The sequence below is a fragment of the Amblyomma maculatum genome, chromosome 2 (genome assembly GCF_055883805.1).
Source record: "Amblyomma maculatum isolate TAMU_Amacu chromosome 2, ASM5588380v1, whole genome shotgun sequence".
Taxonomy (NCBI): Eukaryota; Metazoa; Arthropoda; class Arachnida; order Ixodida; family Ixodidae; genus Amblyomma; species Amblyomma maculatum.
Genome location: NC_139345.1, coordinates 12,611,234 through 12,631,059, shown reverse-complemented (window position 1 = coordinate 12,631,059; position 19,826 = coordinate 12,611,234). Strand labels below are relative to the sequence as shown.

Here is a 19,826-nt window from a genome sequence, read left to right as displayed (position 1 = left end):
AGGAACTCTGTAGCTGATGTGAAACGGAACAATATTCTCTCAAAAACAATGCCGAAAAAAGCATAGGAGACTTTCTTGAGCATTTTGAAACCCATCTATATTACCTGTTTTCCAATAAAAACACTGAAACAAGCATGGCGTTGTCTCAAGCCTTGGATTAGAAAGGAGCTTGTTACCAAAACAGAAATGAAGAACAAGTTATATCCTAAGTTTATAAAAACTAAAATATAAATGACCTGAATGCATTTAAATCATTCAGAAATCATTTGTAAAGAATTAAAAAAGGCCACAAAGGATTACTATACGAGCCAACTTCAGTCAACACATGGTCGTGCCAATACCGCTTGGAAGAACTTGAATAACCTATTGGCCTACAAACAAGAAAAAGAACAAATCTCTGCTATAAATATAGGTGAGAAATCCTTAACTGGTCAATAATAAGCAATAAGTTTAACAGGTATTTTGTGAATCTTTCTAGAAATATGTGTCCACAAAGTAATTTCACCAATGCTCCTTGCGCACTCGATACTATATTTCTATAGTCCAGCTGATAAATGTGAAATAATGGCAACTTTCATAGAACTGAATAGTAAAACAGCAACAGACATTGATAGTTTAAAAATGAAACCGATTGCTTACACGTCGCTGACTTAATCTCACCCTACGCTACACATATAACAAACTTATACATCTCTAATGCAGTATTCCATCCTCGTATGCAAGTTGCCCGTGTGTCGGTGCTCTTTAAAAAAGGCGATAGGGATAGTTTTGGTAATTAGAGGCCGATCTAGATTTTGTCAATATTTTCAAAGTTTCTAGAAAAAGTTACTCACAAATGTTTAATCTCGTCCGAAAATAAATATCGCACAGTAACTGACTGATAATTTGGTTTCTGAAAGCAGTTATCCACAGAACTTGCACTGCTTCAGCCAAAAGAATACGTACAGTGTGTTGCACGATTATCGTACACTGTAGAATGCTTCTCCCAGCTAAACCGCGAAATCCTCGCAGCTCAAACTTGGCACAGAAATGCCATTTTGTTATTTGTATTTTTAATAACAAATTTGTTTGGGTACTTTGCCCGATTCGATCAGAAGCCAGATGTTCTTATCGTATTCAGTGGCGGCGAAGCAACAGAGAAGCAGATGCTCCAGTGCTTGCATCGGAGGCGCCCTCTTGTGCTGTTTTCAACAACCTTCCATCCCTTCTCCAGCTGCGACAAAGTTGAGGGAAACAGCACAAGGTGGCGCCTCCAATGCCAGCACTGGGGCAGCGGCTTTTTTTGCTTCACCATCACCAAATTTAATAAGAACATCTGGCTTCTTCTGATCGAATCAGGAAAGTACCCCGAACAAATTTCGCATTAAAAAAATACTAACAACCAAATGCCATTTCTGTGCAAAATTTGAGCTGCGAGGATTTTGCGGTTTGGCTGGGAGAACCATTCTACAGCGTGCTGGCTATTGTGCAGTACGCTGTATTAAAAGAGCTAGAACAGGGCAAGATATTGATCGGTATCTTTAGAGACTTCACCAAAGCATTCAACATGATAAACCATGACTTACTATTCCATAAACTTGACTGCTATGGCGTACGCGGTAGCGCCGAATCCCTATTGAACTCATACCTGCGAGCCTACAAACCAGCAGTAGGTGTAAACGGTTTTCTTTCTAAAGCTCTATCCATCTCCAGTGGTGTTCCACAAGGAAGTATATTAGGTCTGTTTCTTTTTAATATTTATATCAATGACATTGTCTACATTGCAGTGCAATGTGGAAAATTGCAAAATTTGTAAAATTTATAATTTACACTGATCGCACAAGTATATTTCTGTCAGGTGATAGTATTGACAAGTTAATAGATTCAGCCAATAACACATTAACTAGCTTAGACTTATGGACATAACAAAATGCACTTGATGTACATACCATTAAGACAAAAGTTGTTTTCAGAGCTAAAAATAAAGAAGTCTGTTTAACCAGAGACATATGCAACAAATCTGTTCCTCTAGAAGTGGTATCATCACTCAAAACATTAGGTGTTAATTTTAATGAAAAAATGAGCTGGGATGATCCCGTCGATGATCTTATAACAAAACTATCACACATTATCGGTATAGTCTATCGTAATCATCATGTGTTACCAGCCAATGTGAAAATTACAATACACTGATCCCTCTTTCATTCTCGTCTAAATTGTAGCATCTTCATCTGGGGCTCGACAACAAAGGAAAACTTGGGAAAACTGAATGTGCTACAAAAGCTGTTTACACGAAGTTGAATGTGTACCACAGTTTCATCACAACAATCAACTTCTTTTAAAGTATAAAATAATCGCAGTACTAAAATTGCCTAACTAGGTACTATGTCAAGCTTACAAAAGAGAGAAATTTCTCAAAATAAATGTTTTCTTCGCTCACTGGCTAATCTACAAAAACGAGAACAAGCATATGAAATCCGCAACTGAGATCTTTGGAGCCTTAACACATACCGAACCACCTACGGGCTGCACACATTGGAAGAAGAAGAAAGGAAAAACAGCCAGTGGCAACACCATCTGTATTTTGTTTATGTTTTCTAGAGAATTGGTTGGCTGGTTTGTGGGATTTAACGTCCCAAAACGACTTGGGCTATGAGAGACGCTATAGTAGAGGGCTCCGAAAATTTCGATCAACAGAACCAGACGCCTTATGCCTCCATAGAAAAGCGGCTGCCGCGGTCCAGGATTCGATCCCACATCTTTGGGCCCATAGTCGAGCACCCTGACCACTGCAACGCTGCGGCGGGTCTTTTCTAGAGAATTGTTTTCACTGAAATTACTATCATTGAAACAGCATCATTGAGAAATTGAGAAACCACGACATAGCAAAAGAAAGTATTCAAGCTATAAGCACAGAAGGAAACAAAAAGAAAGCAAGGCTTGGAGGACAAGGAAGGAGCAGATCATCACCTTGTCTTCTTCAGCTGAATGTTGCAGCTGAGCCTCTCCAGTGTCACCTCGCCAGTGACATTGTCGACGACCAGGACGCACTCCCGCTGGTAGGGCCGCTGCGAGCCCTTGAACACCGTGTGCGCCGTCCCGGAGCCCTGGGACAGAGGATTCTGCAGGTGGCGCAGGGCCCCCGCAGTGGAAGCGCACCGCCCGTCAGCCACAGCGCGCACACAGGGAGGGACCATCACATGACCAGTGGAGGGCCGCATGCAGGCCACGGTGAGAGCAAGCACACATCGCTGCTGCTGCGGCTTTAGGCGCACTGTGCAGACTATAACTACGTCACAAAGGAGTACATGGCAAGTGGACTGCAGAGGGAAGGTGCGGGGTATCTGGGGCCTGCTTTGTCATGCCCGGCAAAGAGGTGGCTCGCTCAATCGAGTAGATCGAGTACAATTGATGAAATGCAACACATTTTAAACTGGCACCTGACAAAACTTCAAACATTGTCAGACAGACAGGATATGGTAAAAGATTGAGTAAGCTATGATATGGGAGCTCCCCAATTATAGCAGTCGATCGTCAAGTCAAGCTGCTCGCAGATCTTTAATATTAGCAATTCCCAAACATACAACAAAATTTCATCTCGCAGTTTCATGCTTTTAACCGCCTACATAAAAAAAGAAAGAAGAAAAAAAAAAGGTCCTGGGGTTGTACAAAGGTCGTAATACAGGATCTCAGTGACTATCACTGTTATTAACAGGTGTTGTTCTTTTTTTTTTTGAAAAACTGATCCCTAATAATATACAAATCTATTCACTAATCAAGCATCACTTGCCAATAAAGCTGAAAAGAAAGCCCCGCTACATCTGCCCAGTGTTTCACGCAAAAGGGAAACGCGGGAATAAAATGCCTGTTCAACCAGGAAAAATGCAACAATGTTTGCTTTCGAGACGAGAACAAGTCGTCATGAACACTAAAAGGAAACAGAAACTGGCCACAAACTACCGTTTTCCGGATTAGGCCCACAGGCATAATAAACAACAAAACACGGCGCAGATTACAAGAACAGGTCCCGGTCAAATGAAGTTTGGCTAAATTCTGCTGTACAAAGCGAGACCGCGTTACTGCGTTTCGGTATCGTGCACCAGAGGCCGCTAGATCCCGCGACTGTGATCCATAGAACTATAGTAGTTCACTTTACCTAGAACTATCACTTTCATATCGGAGCCACAGGGTGTGAAAATATAGAGCTCAGAGGAAAGGACGGGCAGAAAACAGAACAGTGAAACAGAGAGCATACAGTGAACGAAAAGTAAGAACCAGGAGCGGGGTTGGTGAAGTGGTGCAAAAGAAGCAAAATAATGCGTGCCGAAAACTGCGCATTCAAGGGAGCAGAGCCCAACGGCCCCCTCCTCCTCCACAAGCGAGGAGTGGACAGCTCTTCCTGACGCATGAGTGGCAAGCGGCGAGTAAAATGGGATCTCCGCGCATTGTTGCGCTGCTCTGCCGCGGCGCGATGCGATCACAATGCAGCCAGCGGCGGCGGCACAGGCAGGCTGCTCAAACTGGGTCGCCCGCCAAGGAGCGCGCACCTACCTCGATGTGCGGCACAGTCACAGTGATTTGGTTCTTCTCGCCCACTTCGACGTTCGCAGACTTGGACGTATCTACAGAGGCCGGCTTGAAGTCGTCTGTGGGGAGGAGAAAAGATGAGCGCCGCGGTTAGCACACCGTGGCTGGCGATGCCATCCATCCCTCGGAAAATATCCCTGTCTGCTACGAACGATAAATAAACAAAAAATGCCGTCATATGCACGCGCAAAAACAGCGCCGGCATGCATACATCACCCAAGAACCACTGGGAAAAAGGCGGATATTGGATCCAGCTAGATTGAGAGATTCGTGCTCCGCGAAAGCAACCATGCCACTTTCATCGCACATATAAGCTGCATCGTTGTCCAAAAGCAAAATATTTTAGCCCCAAGACAATTTCAGTAAGTGGGGAGAATACTCCCAGGGTCTATCGACAGACAGGAGCTCAAAGGCCACATTCTTCCTACTAGACACTCCACCACGAGAGAAGCCGTGACTCGACAGGCATCGCCAGAGAGGGTGGGAAAGGAACAACGCACCGAAGCAACGAGACATCACAAATGTGGTAAACAACAATTAAGCTCCGGCAGCTGCCGGACACAGAAGACATAATCCGTTGCACGCAAGACCTGGTTCGCCCCGGCAAGGCCAAAATGACATATCTAGACATTATAACTACGATATAGTATTTAATACCAGTTGAAGGAAATGCTGGCGTTGTCTGCGTTGAGCATCGGTGAGTGAATTCTTCCACTCACCCCTCGCTAGCAAAGGGGCTATAGTTAGCTGCCCACCCATCCTCCACATCCCGGACCTACCTGCACCCTCCAGAACAATTCTGTCGCGTGTGTGAAGCCTCGGTCGAGAGCGACACCTCAAAGTAACCATCAAGGGTAAATCGCAGCTTTCTCTCATGAGGTTTCATCATCGTCATCATCGACGTATCATCGAGACGTTTCGACAATACTTTTTTTTTTTTTTTTTTTGTAACCACTTTTCCCAAGCACCCCTTCAAACCAGCTCAACCCGTAAGCGCTTTGCAAATGCCAGCATGCCTGGCCACTTCAGAGGCGCAATTCAAGAGCACGGCCGAACTTGCACCCTTTTTGCGAATGGTAAGGCCACCACCAGCATGTATTACGACAATGAAATGGGCTTTACGCGCGCCGACGCCAGCTTCTGTTAAATATTGCAAGTTGCAACAAAGGCCCATACGATCGGCGTAAAACGGCGCTTCATTACAGCACGTTTTCTATCACCGGCCAGGATGCTCCCAGTTTGCCCGATTCGCCAAAGGGATGACGACGAGTAAAGATGACGCAACAGCCCCGGCATTTGATGGCGGTGTGAAAGAGAGAAATTAAGAAAACACGGCTCCGTTTTTGCATCGCGCGTATTCGTAAAACAGAATCCGCACATCAAATTTAAGAGGAAATTTTTAGCTGAGCTGTATTCTGGTCGCCCATTATGAAAATGCGTCGCAAATAACTGGGGTAGGGATTCGCCGGAAACCGCCATCACGCGCGAAGCTCGGGCAGCCTGGGGCCAAAGTTAGGGGTGCCTCAATGCCCCCGCCGCGTTAGACATTCCTATCTCACTATACCGCAAGCACTCTGCCACCACCGCAGTACTGCAACTCGCGAAGCACTGATTCATGCTTAAGTAAGCGACAATTTTCTTTTAATAATAATCATAATAATGAAAGCAATAATTGGTTCACAGGAAAGGGGAGGCGCATTATCTCTCACACTTGTTCTATGGACACCTGGACCGCGCCGTAAGGGAAGGAAGGTGGGAGCGGAAGCGGAAAGAGAAAGGTGTGACGTAGTGGAGGGCTACGGAGTAATTTCGACCACCTGGAGATCTTTAACGTGCGCTGACATCGCACAGCACACGGACGCCACTTCGTTTCGCCTACACCGAAACGTAGCCGCCTGCGGTCGGAATCGAGCCCGGGTACTACGGCACAGTAGTCGGGCGTCTTACCAGTGCACCACCGCGGCGAGGCTCTCTTTTGATCCCTAACTCTATTGATCCCCACTGAAACATTTCACGGATCTAGTGGCACACATGCAGTGTCGCCGCAGCTGCTTTTCGCTCAAAGGCCCGTTCCATCCGCCAACCCAGAGCCATGTCACTCGTTTATTTTGGCTAAATTCTACAAATGCCGCAAAGAAATGATGCCGCGAGTGACAATTAACAAGCGAAGGAAAACGAGCTGCCGTAAATGACTACCTGACTGGTTTCCGGTTAGCACGAGCGGTGGGCCTTGTGAAATAGGTGAGTGGGAAATCAGATTCACGCTACAGGCGCGCACTTCGGCACTGAATGTGCGCTTCGTATGATAGGAAGCGACTCAGGCTATGATGGACGCCGGTTCAGGATTAGTTTCGTCTTTCTTTGAAGTGCAACGACATCGCACGACATTTCATTCGTGTTGAAATGTGGCCGCCAGAGCCTGGACAGAACCGTGCACGACCTCACCGGTCGAACGCCAAATCCAACGCGGCATACCAGTTCGCTTGAACACGAGAGAGAAAAGAAAACAGCTGCGAAGACAGCCACGACACGAAAGTGATGACTTCTAAAGCACATACAAGCCCTGTGATCAGCACAGCCTAGCAAATCATGACATCACGAGTTTACAGCAAGCAGCCCTTTCGCTCTCAACATGCGCGGCTTGGTTCATTCACCAGCGCAGTACTGTCCACTCAAGGGACCGACGCACAACGTTGCGTCACCATCGACCACAATACGGGAGCGCCCTTACTCCTGAAACGGCGGCGTCGGATTCGGAGTGAGGTGGAAAATCTGCGAAGTGCAGATGGCGGGGGTGCTTCTCTGAGTTCTTCGACTCAGAAATTCGCTTCAAGGCGACGGGTATAGAAAGAATGCACTTGCGACTTTGAGAGAAGGTAGTCTCCAGCCGAAAGTGAAAAACAAACAAGCAAAAGAAGTGAACGACAAGAGCAAAGAATGAAAGAGAGCGAGCTAGAGTGAAACAGGTCGCTAAAGGTCCCTGAAAGCTGGCCGGACGGGCAGGGACGAAGTAAAACGGGTTTCTCCCTTCTATCGAGCGCCCAAGAAAAAAAAGCAAAGATCAAATGGGACGAGCGTGGAGCTGAGCGACAGACGAGAAAGGGAGAAAGGCAATAATAATAATAATAATAATAATAATAATAAACTTAGAGTCACGCACAGTGGGAAAGAGACAAATAGAGAAAGATACTGGGGGTGAAAGCAGTTCAGGACACAGCAGCCCGTGCCAGGCCTCTCCACAGGCTGACGACGGCACATTGCCCGCACTGGCGCGCCACTTTCACTGACGCAGTCTCAACCAACGATGGTCTCGATTAATTTTTCCGTTAGAGCGTGCCGATCGGTACCGAAGAAAGAAAAAAAAAATAAAAGAAAAAAAAAAGGCGGGGGGGGGGGGGGGGGGGACGGCTATTAGCGATGCTAACTTCCGCGCCTCAACCTATTAGTTGCAGCTACAGACTTTGTCCTCGTTTTCCTCACGCATTCGTTTTTTATTTTTTTTTTATTTATTACATCGCCTCGACAGAAGTCAGACTCGCAGGAATTGCGTCACCGCATGTGCGTCTATATTCCGAAATTTCTATCTGTTACAATAAAGACGCCCGTCAGCCTGAAACTTCCCCCCTGAGGCCATACGCTATAGAGTGTTCCAGTATCACTCTCGCCCGGAGCATACACAGAGGAGCACCAATGCCCCGCTTCTTTCGATGGATAAGACCCCTCGCCTTCGGCGCATCGTCCTCGAACGTGATCGTTGTGGAAAGCAAATAAAGGACGTTGCGAGTACAGAATTCGTACGCGGAATTTGAGTCGTTTTCAAGAGTGCCGTTTCCGCTCTCATCTGATTGGTGGAAACAGCGGAACATCATAAAGTGAATGCGCACCACCACTTCCGGTTCCGGCGTTCCCACCAATTGGACGACTCGAAGTGACGGCGAAAACGACACTTCTGAAAACGGTACAGTAAGGGAAGTTAGAAAGAGGCTATGGGAACGAATGGAAAGCATCCTGACCAGCTCGACAGCGTTTCTCTGTTATATGACAGTCAAAATAAACATATATATACCAGGAATAATCGAACGAATGGCATAGTGGAAACGACTGGGAAAAGCCGTAGCTTCACGAATGTGGCGACACCCGCTTCGCTGTCAGAAAACAAAAAAGGTTTGCGCGCATCTCCGACGGATGACAAAGGGAAGAAAAAAATTGGACTATCAATAACTTGGTCGATGCGAGGAAATGCGACGGCATACGCCTTTTCCACTCCCCGTATGTAGCACCACAGCTCTCCTTTATATTCCTCTCCCCAACAAGAATTTCGCCTTCTTGCCACATACCTACCGTGGCCGGTGGCAGAGGCTTCAGACTTGGGCGGACAATTTTATGGCGGAAGTCTCACTAGCCTCATTACGCGTAAGTCCGCCTGGCGTTGTTGCCGACATACGCTGACATGGCACACTCCGTGTGGCCACTGGTTTCCCCTCTTTCGTATCAAAATTGTGACCCAGCCGTTCTTCTTGCACTGTTCCGCGTGGCGTCACTTCCCACCTGACAGTCAAGAAGGAGGCGCGGTAGGGATTCAAACAGACTTGTCACACTCACCACGCACAGCGGGCCCTTCAAAGGAAGAGGATGAGTGCACCAAAAGGAAGTGGGGGGTGGAGGGATGAGGTTGTAAGCTAGGTAGGCCTCCGCTACCTTCTGAGACCAGTCCACGATTTTGTCCTGGGGATCAGGCGCTGGGCTGCCCAGGGTAGCCTTTCGCTGCTCCTTTGAATGAATATTGAGTGATTTTGGTGGCGAACAAAGCCTCGAATGATGTGGGAAAAGTTGGCCAGGCAGAAATGATAAGCTGAAAAGGGATAGCTAGTTGGGTGGGTGAAATGGCGGAAGGAAGGAGTGGGAAATGCGAGTCTGAAGCCGACGTCATATAGAATATCGCGACAACGAGAGGTTTTGCAATGTGCAGGGGGATACACAAGGCGACCGAGGCGGTAGTGGTGACATATGTCGCGAAGGGAGAGGAGGCGGTCCCGCACAGCAAGCGGGACCACGTGGTCAAAGGCGGACTCCATGGCCTGCGCACGGACAGTAGTGAAACCTCGGGCCTAGGCGCGAGCCGCTTCTTTACCAACTAGGCCCGCGTGTTCGGGGGGTCCAAAGAAGGATGAAAGAGTGGGTTGGAGCGCGTTACAGGAAGAGACAGGGCCGGACGGGATGTCCGACACGCGCCAAAATTATGGATGGTTGTTCGCTTACAAAGGTGCCGGGAATGGCCAAATGGAGCACGTCCGTGGTATTGGAGCTTTTCTTAAATGTTTCTGCCCTTTTTGACGTCGTTGTAGATGGTGAACCGTCCTAAGTGTGTCTGCTGAAATTATATATATATATTTGCCTTCATGCGCTGTCGTAGTACAGTCATATAAAGAAAAAAAAAACGGGGGCGAAGGGGACGAGATTTTCGGGAAGGTAATGATATGCACTGTTGTCGGAGTAGCCAGATCTTTCTCTAAGCGGCTTCCACACCGCGTTACTGAGCATTCACACTTGCGAGCCGGGATGAGCGTGCAACCAGGAAGCAACTCAGATCGACCTATGGCGCACACTTGCAAAAGCGCCCCTGAGGTTGCTTTCCCGAACTGATCTCGTTCTGACACGGCCGGTCGCTCTCCCTCGAGACCGGCCGTGGTCCTGAACGAGACTTGTCGATCCTGACTGTTCGCGAGCGACGCGAAACTGCATGTAAAGTTAACTTCCGTTCAATTCAGCTGCGCAACTGATTGGTTGCCGGTTTGTGACCAACAGTCGAAAGGCTGGAAAGTCGAGGAGTGCTCGAACGGCCTTTCGGCCAGAAACGGTCGCACAACCTCTGCAAGTCGCAAGTCTGAACGGGCCTTTAGAGACATTTGTGGAGACGTACCATAGCGTTGACGTACACCACATACGTAGCAGGCGTCCGGTACATCTATACTGCACACTAGCATCAAGCGGACATGTGACTGTGAGACACGAGAGAATAAACTTCCCATCGATAGCATTCTAACCTGTTGCTCCTGTCACACTCCTGCGCCGCGGGACGAAGCAAGTCCGCACGACGAGCAAAATGTCTCCTTCTTACCCTCTCCCCTCCACGTTAACGCGCACAGATGCAACATTTTCATGAGAGTTGAAGGCCTTCTAATATGCTAGCACTATAGCTCCCACTCGGCCCTTTATCCATCCGTTGTGTGATGTCTGAAGCCCCCTGGTTCGAGCGCATAGCTCGCGTCTGTGCCGGCGGTTTGTGTGACGTGACGAGACCACGTGACATGGCCGAATTGGCAGGAGCTGCCAAATTGTTTTCGAGATGAAAATCGAACACCTTTCTTCCATCCACCGAGACAAAGCTCAAGACACGCGCTCAGAGCAAACAGCTCGTGGCAACGCTCAATCAATTAAACGACAGACAGGCCGAGCAAGTGCCGACAGTCCCTTCCGCTACGCAAATCGCACGCACCCCCCGAATGTTACACGAGTACGGACGACTGCAGTGCCTAGACGTCACTTTCGTGAGAGCTCATGCGAGGCAAGGAGAAGAAGGCAGGCGACCGCGATCAGAAATTTGGCGAGAAAGCGCGCCGAAGGCGGGGGAATAATAATAATAATAATATAAAAGAACAAAATAACGCACACTGAAGCAGAATCAGCTCTGTGTTCTCTTTCCGATCGACCAGCGGGCGTCGATTATACTTTCGGCTCGTCCATGTGCCAAGCGCGCACCAAAAGGTCGGCAGAGAGGAGGTAGCAAGCAGACATATTACGCACACCGCGCCATTCCGACGGTGACTGGACGAAGCAAACGCGCTTTGTTGCGCAACCAATTTCGCTCGCGTACGCGACGCGGCTTGAAAAGATTGCGCCCGGATAGCCCACAACACATAAACGAAGGGAGCAGCGTATGCTGAGAGGGGGGGAAAAAATCACAGCTCCGAGAGAATTGAAGGAAGAAGCTAATTAGCTTCAAAGATTCAAAAGGAACGGCCAGGGATATAAAGACGCGCGAACAAACGAGCAATTTTCAGGCTTCACGTTCCAATCATGGACATTCACGGTGGCCCCAACAGGCGTATAGTGTCTAACCTGGCTAGTGCTCCAGCCTGTTTTTTGTCCTTCATTATGTTTGTGGTGAGTGTTCCCCTCCCCTCAACCTCGCCGCGAAACGAGGTAGGGAGGAGGCGGGGGTGAAAGGAGAAGGTGCTGTGCCCAAAAAGTGACGTGCCCCACTACGGCGATAATGAGGCGCTCTGGAATATTTTCGACTACCTGGGAACCTCTTGCGACCAAAAGGCAGCCGAACAACGACCGCGATTCGATTACGCGACCCTGTGATCAGTAGTCGAACGTCACGATCCCCTAGCCCTCCCGGCGTGTCGAAAGGACGAGCTTTCTCACTTTGCAGGGAGTTAGCCGAGGCTTGCAAAATGCTGAATAGATCGACGCCGGAAGATCTGGCCGCGGAAGGGAACTGGAATGAGCGGCGGCGGTCGTGCCAGATATAACCTAATGCTCAGAATATGACGTCGTGGCAGCCAACGAAACCCACTGACGAAGATGCGTTCCCCCCAAAAGCGATAAACTTGCTCGGACAAAAGTGGAGAAATACATTTCTGTTGGTTTTCTTTACCCTCCCTGGACTCGCCGCAGGACGGCCTAAAAAGTCGCGGTGCCGGCATCGCCTCGTACTAGCTTCCTCGCTGCTTGCTTTCCAGACGTTTTAATGCGCATTCAATGGTCGAGAAAGCCGCCGCAGGCACACACACATGGGTTGGGAGGAGAACGCGAAGCTTGCCGAGAAAAAAAAGAAAAAAAGAAAGAGGAGCGGCGGAGGTAAGCCGGGAGAAGGGAAGTAACAAAAGAACAAAAATTTGCGGTCAGCAGCGAAGGTTTTCCAAGTTCCCAGAGCAGACATTTATTATGTTGAGGGATGCAAAAGGAAAGAAAAAATCCCAGCGCAGACAGTCAAGCAGGAATCGAGGAGGATAAGGCAGAGCCCCACGCACTCTCAGAATTCGCACGGAGAAGAGGCTCTTCCCCGCCAGCACCGCCACCGACACCCTCCGCCGAGACAACAATAAACGACAGAGAGAAATCAACGCAATCAGACAGAAAAAGACAAAAAAAAAAAAAAAGACAAGGACGAATGCCCACTCGCCTTATTGCGCGCCCTCGGCGCACGGAGTGGCGCTACGTATAGATGATGGCTACATGAACCGAGTGACGGCACCGATTTACGTCACCGATGGAGGGGGTGATCGAAGCGGCTCTAGCACTTCCCGAGAAAGCAACAAAAGGGGGAAAACGAACAAAAAAATACCCACGCTTTTTAAACCTACTGAAAGGCTGTCACTGTATGATGGCAAACAGCACAGACAGCGCCACAGTGTCAGCGAGCGGTCTCCCGGGTTTAGATACCTCCCATATGTTTATTAATGGCTTGGCACATACAAAAAAAAAAAAATAATAATTAATAGGGCAAAGCAGATTTTTTTTTTTTTTTTCTGCTTGGAAGAAGTGCTATTTTTCAGGACAATCACTCTACAATCCGCAACAGAACGAAACGAATGAAACCTGGAATTGTAAGCAATGGAACTGAGAAGCCATGTTAGTCCAAATTTCCAATCTCGGATTTCCAGAGTCCGACCTTCGGGAAGAAATCGAACGCTTCCGAACGACCGCAGCCGGTCGCTCCAGGATGTTGTGGCGCTCCTCGAAGGACAGGTCTGATCCACATCCCGGGCAGCACGACCGAGGCCGGCGAGCGGGCACAAACATTTCGCCCTCGCCGCGCCTCACGAGTAGCAGAGGCAGACACTTCCTATCAATACGGCGGCGGGCGAATAAAAATTAAAGGAGAAACAGGGTCAGCGCCGGCGAAAGGCAGTGCGTGTTGCAAGCAGCAGCAATGCACTGCTACTGCCTCTCCAGCGTACAAAGGAAAGGGGGAGGAAGATGAGGAAACTCTCTCCTCGTCTCCCTTCGGCGCGTCGCTCCCTCGCCGCCGCAGAAGAGGCGAGTTGAACGGAGAAAACACATGACCCAAATCCTAAGCGTGCACTCAGCACGCGCAGTCCACGCCTCCCCCTCCCTCGACTTCGCCCCCTTCGGCTGGCATCTCTGCACTTCGGTTGGTTTTCTGCTTCCTCGATGGCAGCAGTGAAAGCAGCGAGACACCGACTGGTTTCACCTGTTTGCTATCTGCTCGAGCCGCGGCGGCAAGAGGAGACAGCCGGACTCTGTGTACTGCTGCTGCTACGGGACGGGAAATGCAGGTAGCAGCACAAGCGGCGGCAGTATCAGCGGCAGAAGCACAGATGCTCGGGTTAACAGGCGGGGCCGAGCTGTACGCGAGGCGGGTACAGCACGCACATCTTGCACAACCGCGTGCACGTATATATACATACCACGCGCCCCAGCTATGATTCATACGCATTATGACCTCAATCGACATCGGTACGTTGCAAAGACGAGAGGAACGAGAACGTCTGGGGATTATTCCAACTAGCTCGCGTCGGCGCCTCTTTCTGTCTCTCCAACATTGCACACGGCTGAATCTGCGATTCCAGGCATATCGCGTAGCAGGTTCCACGCTCAAGACCCACCAAAAGTGCTAGCCCGCACAATACGAGCAGTATCCTGCTGTAAGCCATAGACCAGCGATAGTCGACACATGGACAAACCAGAAAGCCAAGCGCGCACTCGTAAAAGCAACGCCCATTCAACTGAAGCGGGCAACGTAGAGTTGTTGCGCGACACGCAAATGCAGAAAAGCCTCGCTGCAAGAATAAATAAATAATGACAATAGCAATGAACAAAACAGGTCAGCGAGAGAGTGCCGTGTGCACAACCGGTGCCCGCGGCTCTATACTAATTTCCTTTGATACCCTCCCGTCTCTTTCTTTCCTCCGCTCTGATGAAGAGAGAGATGATGTCGATGAGTTGCACAATGAATTTCATAAATGGCCGATAAGAAAACGTGCCACAGAAGAGCGATCAACCGAAATCGCTTCCGGCCTTAAGACATCCACGTGTGTGTTCCGCACTTTTGCAAGCACCAGATGGACCGCAAATGACACAAAAACGGTACACGAAGCACGCCAGAAAACCTGCCGCTGTACGTAAATTAGGCATATCTATGTAACGAGGTAAACGCGAATAGTGGTGTTATGGTTTGTGGCTCTAGGTGTCTAACGCCGCACAGGCGCTCAGGCTATGAGAGACGCCTTATTAGAAGCCTCTGGATAATTTCGAACGATTGGGGTACTTTATGTGCACTGGTATCACACACTAGAGAGTTTTAGTTTACCGTAGCGTGTTCATGCCCAGATCCTCTTGAGGCCGATAGATGGCGCCACATACTGGATGTCGGTAAAGCCCCTCAATAAGATGTCGGCACACAGACCTGCCGCGTCGGGATCAATCAGCTCGTGCGCCCCGCCCACACGCGGTAGATGGTCACGGTGGCGGATCGCGGACCTCGGATTACGGTAAACTAAATCTCTCTATTAAAGAACTACATATGATCGAAATCATCCGGAGCCCTGTGAGCGGGCGAAACATCTCCAGGGTATTCAACCCTACCATGCTGTTACACACGCACGCACGCACGCACGCACGCACGCACACGCGCACGCAAGCACGCACGTACGCACGCACTGGCGGCTTTACACCTACCGATCACCAGGCATAATTTCCAACAGATCATATCGGCTGGTAGGTAGGCCACCATTCTACCAATGGAAATAGATATACCCTCATGAGTATCGCTATACCGAAAGATATATGGCCCGATCAACCTATGCGAACGCAAGCAGATTCACTAAACAACATCTGCATATACAGCACGAGGAAACCGCGGCAAAATAAAAGAGGCCGATGAATATTTATGCGCTCGCGCCTTTTAAAAATGCGGATGTGCCACGCTGGAGGAGAAATCGATGGTTCGCGAAAGTTATAGAAGCGCAACGCCAGAATTCATCGCAAGTGTGAGAAAGACGGCGAAAGGCGGATATATCAGACGCAATCTTAAGCACATGTCCACACGTGCGGCCACATAGAGGAAACCGGGAAAACGGTGCAATACCGCCCGAAATTAAAGCGGCGCTCGACATTCGAGGGTGAGGTCTGAATGCCAACGAACGAAATGCTGCGACTTAACCCGCAATGACAAGCGTCGCAGTTACGCCTGCGGAGCTTCTCACAACGTGGTGGCGAGGAGGCTCAATTCGTCCAATATGGCGGCTCTATACAGAAGAGGCGAAGGCTAACGACCGCTATGGATGAGAGATTGGTCTTCAACGAAAGGAAAGCGTGTGATAGACAGCGGCAAAAAGTTAGCTGGGCGGATAGTTTGCGAGGATTATGTGGATGCAGCTGGCACATGACTGGACAATTAGATATAGGAGAGGCCCTCTGCATTGGGTGCAGACAGGGTTGTTGTTGTTGAAAACTTTTATTGTCCAACAGAGAAGGACCACACCACCTGGCCGGTTTGGTTTCGCCGGCGGCTTCTGCTGCCAGTTGGACCACAGATGCTGGCCGGTTTGGTTTCGCCGGCGGCTTCTGCTGCCAGTTGGACGGCGGTGAGTTGGAGCTCAGGGTCCGAGCTTCGCAATAAGGTTTCCCAGGCTTCCCTACTGCTAACGTTTTGCGCCCTGCCTGGGGAATAAGCGCACTCCCAAATTATATGGTCGAGGGTTCCTCTCGCCCCACACTTTTTACATTTATCGTCCTCGCAGTCCGATCGGATATGTTTATTTAGTACTGGGTTTGGGTATACTCCAGTCTGCAGGCGTCTCCACGCCATTGCCTGACCTCTATTTAACGCCGTGTTTGGTGGGGGGTTAGCTGCACATGATGGTGTCATGGAGAACGGCTCGTGGGTGTCGGCCTAAGTGGGATCACGACCGTTTTAAAATTTCCTAACTCCCGTTTTTCTTCGATGGACCTGTTCCAGAGTCCCTGCGACAGAACTGAAGTACAAAATCCGCTGGGCCTGTTTCTCCTCCTGCGGTCGTCCTCTGCACTTGCGGAGAGGAAAGTTGATAAATACGACGTCCCTCAAAGCACAGCGTGACAGACTGTGTGTGGTGGTTTAATTGAGTGGCCAGCGAAACTGAGATCGGCTCGCACCGCCACGGGTTCCAATCCCACTGGCGGCCATGAAGCACTTTTTGAAGTAGACCGGTGACGTCGCGTGACCAAACACCAAAGTTTTGAGAGTAACCACATTGTTTCTTTTCGCACTAAAATTGAAGGCACTTGATTATCCAGCCATTTCTCAACTTTTTGCGATGCCTCCATGTCTGGTTGCCATAGTAACTGTGACGCACGTCGCATCGCTGAGCATAGCCGAACAGTCGCGCAGCCCTGCTCCTTCAAAGTCGGAGATAACCAGAGGTACCGGTTCGGACAAAAGTAAACGAAGTACGCCATTGCTTTGCAATATTTTTATGACTTGCGTAATTAAATCTAGCAGCTGTGGTGTGTGCCGCCTGGTAGTAGAGGTCAGTGCACTTTCAACTAGACAAAGTTTTCATATGTCCAATAAGTAAGGCGTGATTGCAATTTGAACGAAAGAGCGTGTTTCGTTTACTTATGGCCGCACCTGTACGAGCCTTTCACGTGAGATACATGCAACGGACTTTGCGATTCGTGACCATTAAAACAATCTACGCTACATGAGAACAACGAAAAAAAAAAAAAAGAACAACATCTATTTATGTCAACAGGTTTCCACACTCTGAACTGGAACATCACATAACCAAAACTTGTTTGATACGACGAGGCAACGCGATCAGGCAGTGACTTCAGGGCGACAGGGACTGTTGCGTTCGAATTTCAATTCAAATCCTGTCGCGTCAAAAGTACGCGGTAACCGTACGGAGCGGAGTGCGTTACCCCATTTAAAGAAAAACCGGTTATACAGAAATCTTAGGCGATTTAAACTGTTCCGTCATATTCACACACCACCACCTCCCTCATTTACCCTTAACCACTACCGCTTTGTGGACCAGTCCACAATCGTGGACTGATGACCGTCAGGGTAAAAGTGCGAATTTTATAAGAAAAAGGTAAGTGAAAGCACGGGTCGTCGAGAGTGAGGAGGTGAGCAGGATAACCCCAGCAGCTGGGTGGATGGTGGCGGCTAAATATGGATGGAACACGGTATGCTTCACGCCGCAGGCTAGGCGCCTGCTTGTTGCGAAGTACCATGCGCGAGCCGCCCAGACGGCAGCCGAAAGGCGATCAATCGTTAGTGCAGACACGTCGCGACAACGCGGCCTAGAGACGCGTCCACCGAGAGACAGAGGCACGGCAGTCGTCGTGCTGACGTCGAAATGAAAAGGCAAGAGGCGGCGAAACGAGCAAAAGCCGACAAATCGGGTCGGCCCCGTTCGGCCGGGCGGCGGCGCCCGCGACGGCGAGATGGATTCGATACAAGAGGCACAGCTCCGATCCGGTCGGAAGCGGCCCCACGTCCCATATGCGCAACGGCAAGGGAAAAGAAAAACTTACGAGGCACTGTAGGAGCGAATGAGAGGACGGAGAGTCGGTTACGAGAGAAACGAGGCTGGACATGCACGCTTGTCACACAATGAGAAACGTGCAGGAGACGCGAGCGACAGTGAACAAGTTTACAGCCTCGCGTCAAACCGGTACAGCCTCCCCCAGCTGGGCAGTGTACGGATGATATTGAGTAGCGGAAGGACGTTGTAGAGGTTAAACCATTCACTATCGCGTTAACTTTTAGGGAACCAGCGCTCGCTATAGCCGATTTCGCATAGCTTCGACACTTGCGCATGCAAATGATCCGGAGCCCGGAGAATTACACGCGGCGACTAAATGATCACCGAATACCTCCGTACACAAACACGGCTTTCCATCGCGCTATTTCGGAGCTATTCGACAGGGCGCTCCACCGGCGAAGCCGTCGGCACATTTTCCCGTCGCGATACCGCGCCTAAATTCTAAACCGCGCATGAGCACAACGCGCTCACGACTGCCAGAAAACGCACAATGCACACACGCAAAAACAAAATGCCGCCCAAAAACACGTGAGCCATCGATCGACATGAGGCGACTAGGAAGAGCCCGAGGCGACCGGGGCGGCACAACTCCCTCGAAACGTTCGAAAAAGGAGGCGGCCTCCTACGATGATAAGGAAACGGATCGCGGCATGTGCATGAGCGCTGCTCCTCGTATAATAACGGCAGCGCCGCTGCGGAGGAGGCGCGGCCGCCCGGAGAAGTCACGACGCGGACGGGTGTCCGCGCTGCGGCCACAGACGGCACACGAACACGAACCGAGTGAAACCCTTATTTTTAGCCAGACGCGAGCGCTGTGCCGCGGGTAAACGAACGACACGGGTTTTGGTGAGCAAGGGGAGGGGGGGGGCTCAACGTCGCGGTCGCATCACGCATCCTTGGTCGCCGAGAGCACCCGTGGTCTTCGACTCGCGCGCCGCATCTCTCCATGTTCTCCGCTAATCTGACTCTCGGCACCGTGGAACTTTGTGGCCTCCTCCAGCCGTTTCCGATAGAGCCGAGTTCCGTGATGTCCACCGTCAAATTTCTGCGAGAGCAAAACGATACGAGCACGTATCCGAAACCAACCACTACGCCGTCTCCCCCTTGCCGTCCAAGGACAGCTTCGGGAAGTTAAGCTCGCATACCTGTACCATATTCTTCGCTCCTTTTGTTGAATATTCATCGGCCATTCGTCTAGAGTGCGCGAGCATGCAAGGGCTGCGGAGCAAATCCAGGGGAAATCGATGCCGAAGCTGACGGGCGAACGAGGAAACGGCGCGCGTTAGCCACGGGCCAATGATCCAGCGGTGCGCAAGGGCCCCACGAATTACTGCGTAGAAGCCGCACACAAGCGCACTGCGTGACTAGCGAGGAAAAGTGGAGAAAACTGAAGAAAGCGCAACGCGAGCGCCGCGCTCCGTTCGGATACAGATTTATATTTGAAGCGTCCACGAAATTCGCCGCAGGTTAAGAAAAAATTAGTGCGACGAAACTGACCATCTCCATTAATTCATGACCCACAAGTGTCGATGCTTCAGGCAACGTACAGGATCGCCCACTCATAGCGTGAACACGCGAAAAGGTGGTCGCTCTCTTAAAAAGCCCCTGGCAAGACCGCGCATCAAAGCATAGTGCGCAGGGCTGTCATTTTGCTTCAGTGCGCAGCTGGGTTAGACACACTGGCGCTCCGAGGAG

At 49.9% G+C, this 19,826-nt stretch overlaps 1 protein-coding gene across 3 annotated transcripts in view; it reads right to left on the bottom strand.

Moving 5' to 3' along the window:
• The window catches only part of Eaf (ELL-associated factor), a 143,769-nt gene that overhangs the window by 26,362 nt on the left and 97,581 nt on the right, over nucleotides 1-19,826 (bottom strand). For 2 of the 3 annotated variants that reach the window (XM_084593237.1, XM_084593236.1), the window contains exons 2-3: nucleotides 4,531-4,625; nucleotides 2,950-3,101 (exon numbers count right to left, since the gene is read on the bottom strand). In XM_084593237.1, the coding sequence (XP_084449363.1) occupies nucleotides 2,950-3,101; nucleotides 4,531-4,625 (247 nt within the window). The remainder of the gene's footprint in view (nucleotides 1-2,949; nucleotides 3,102-4,530; nucleotides 4,626-19,826) is intronic. The other variant, XM_084593238.1, reaches the window with a different exon arrangement.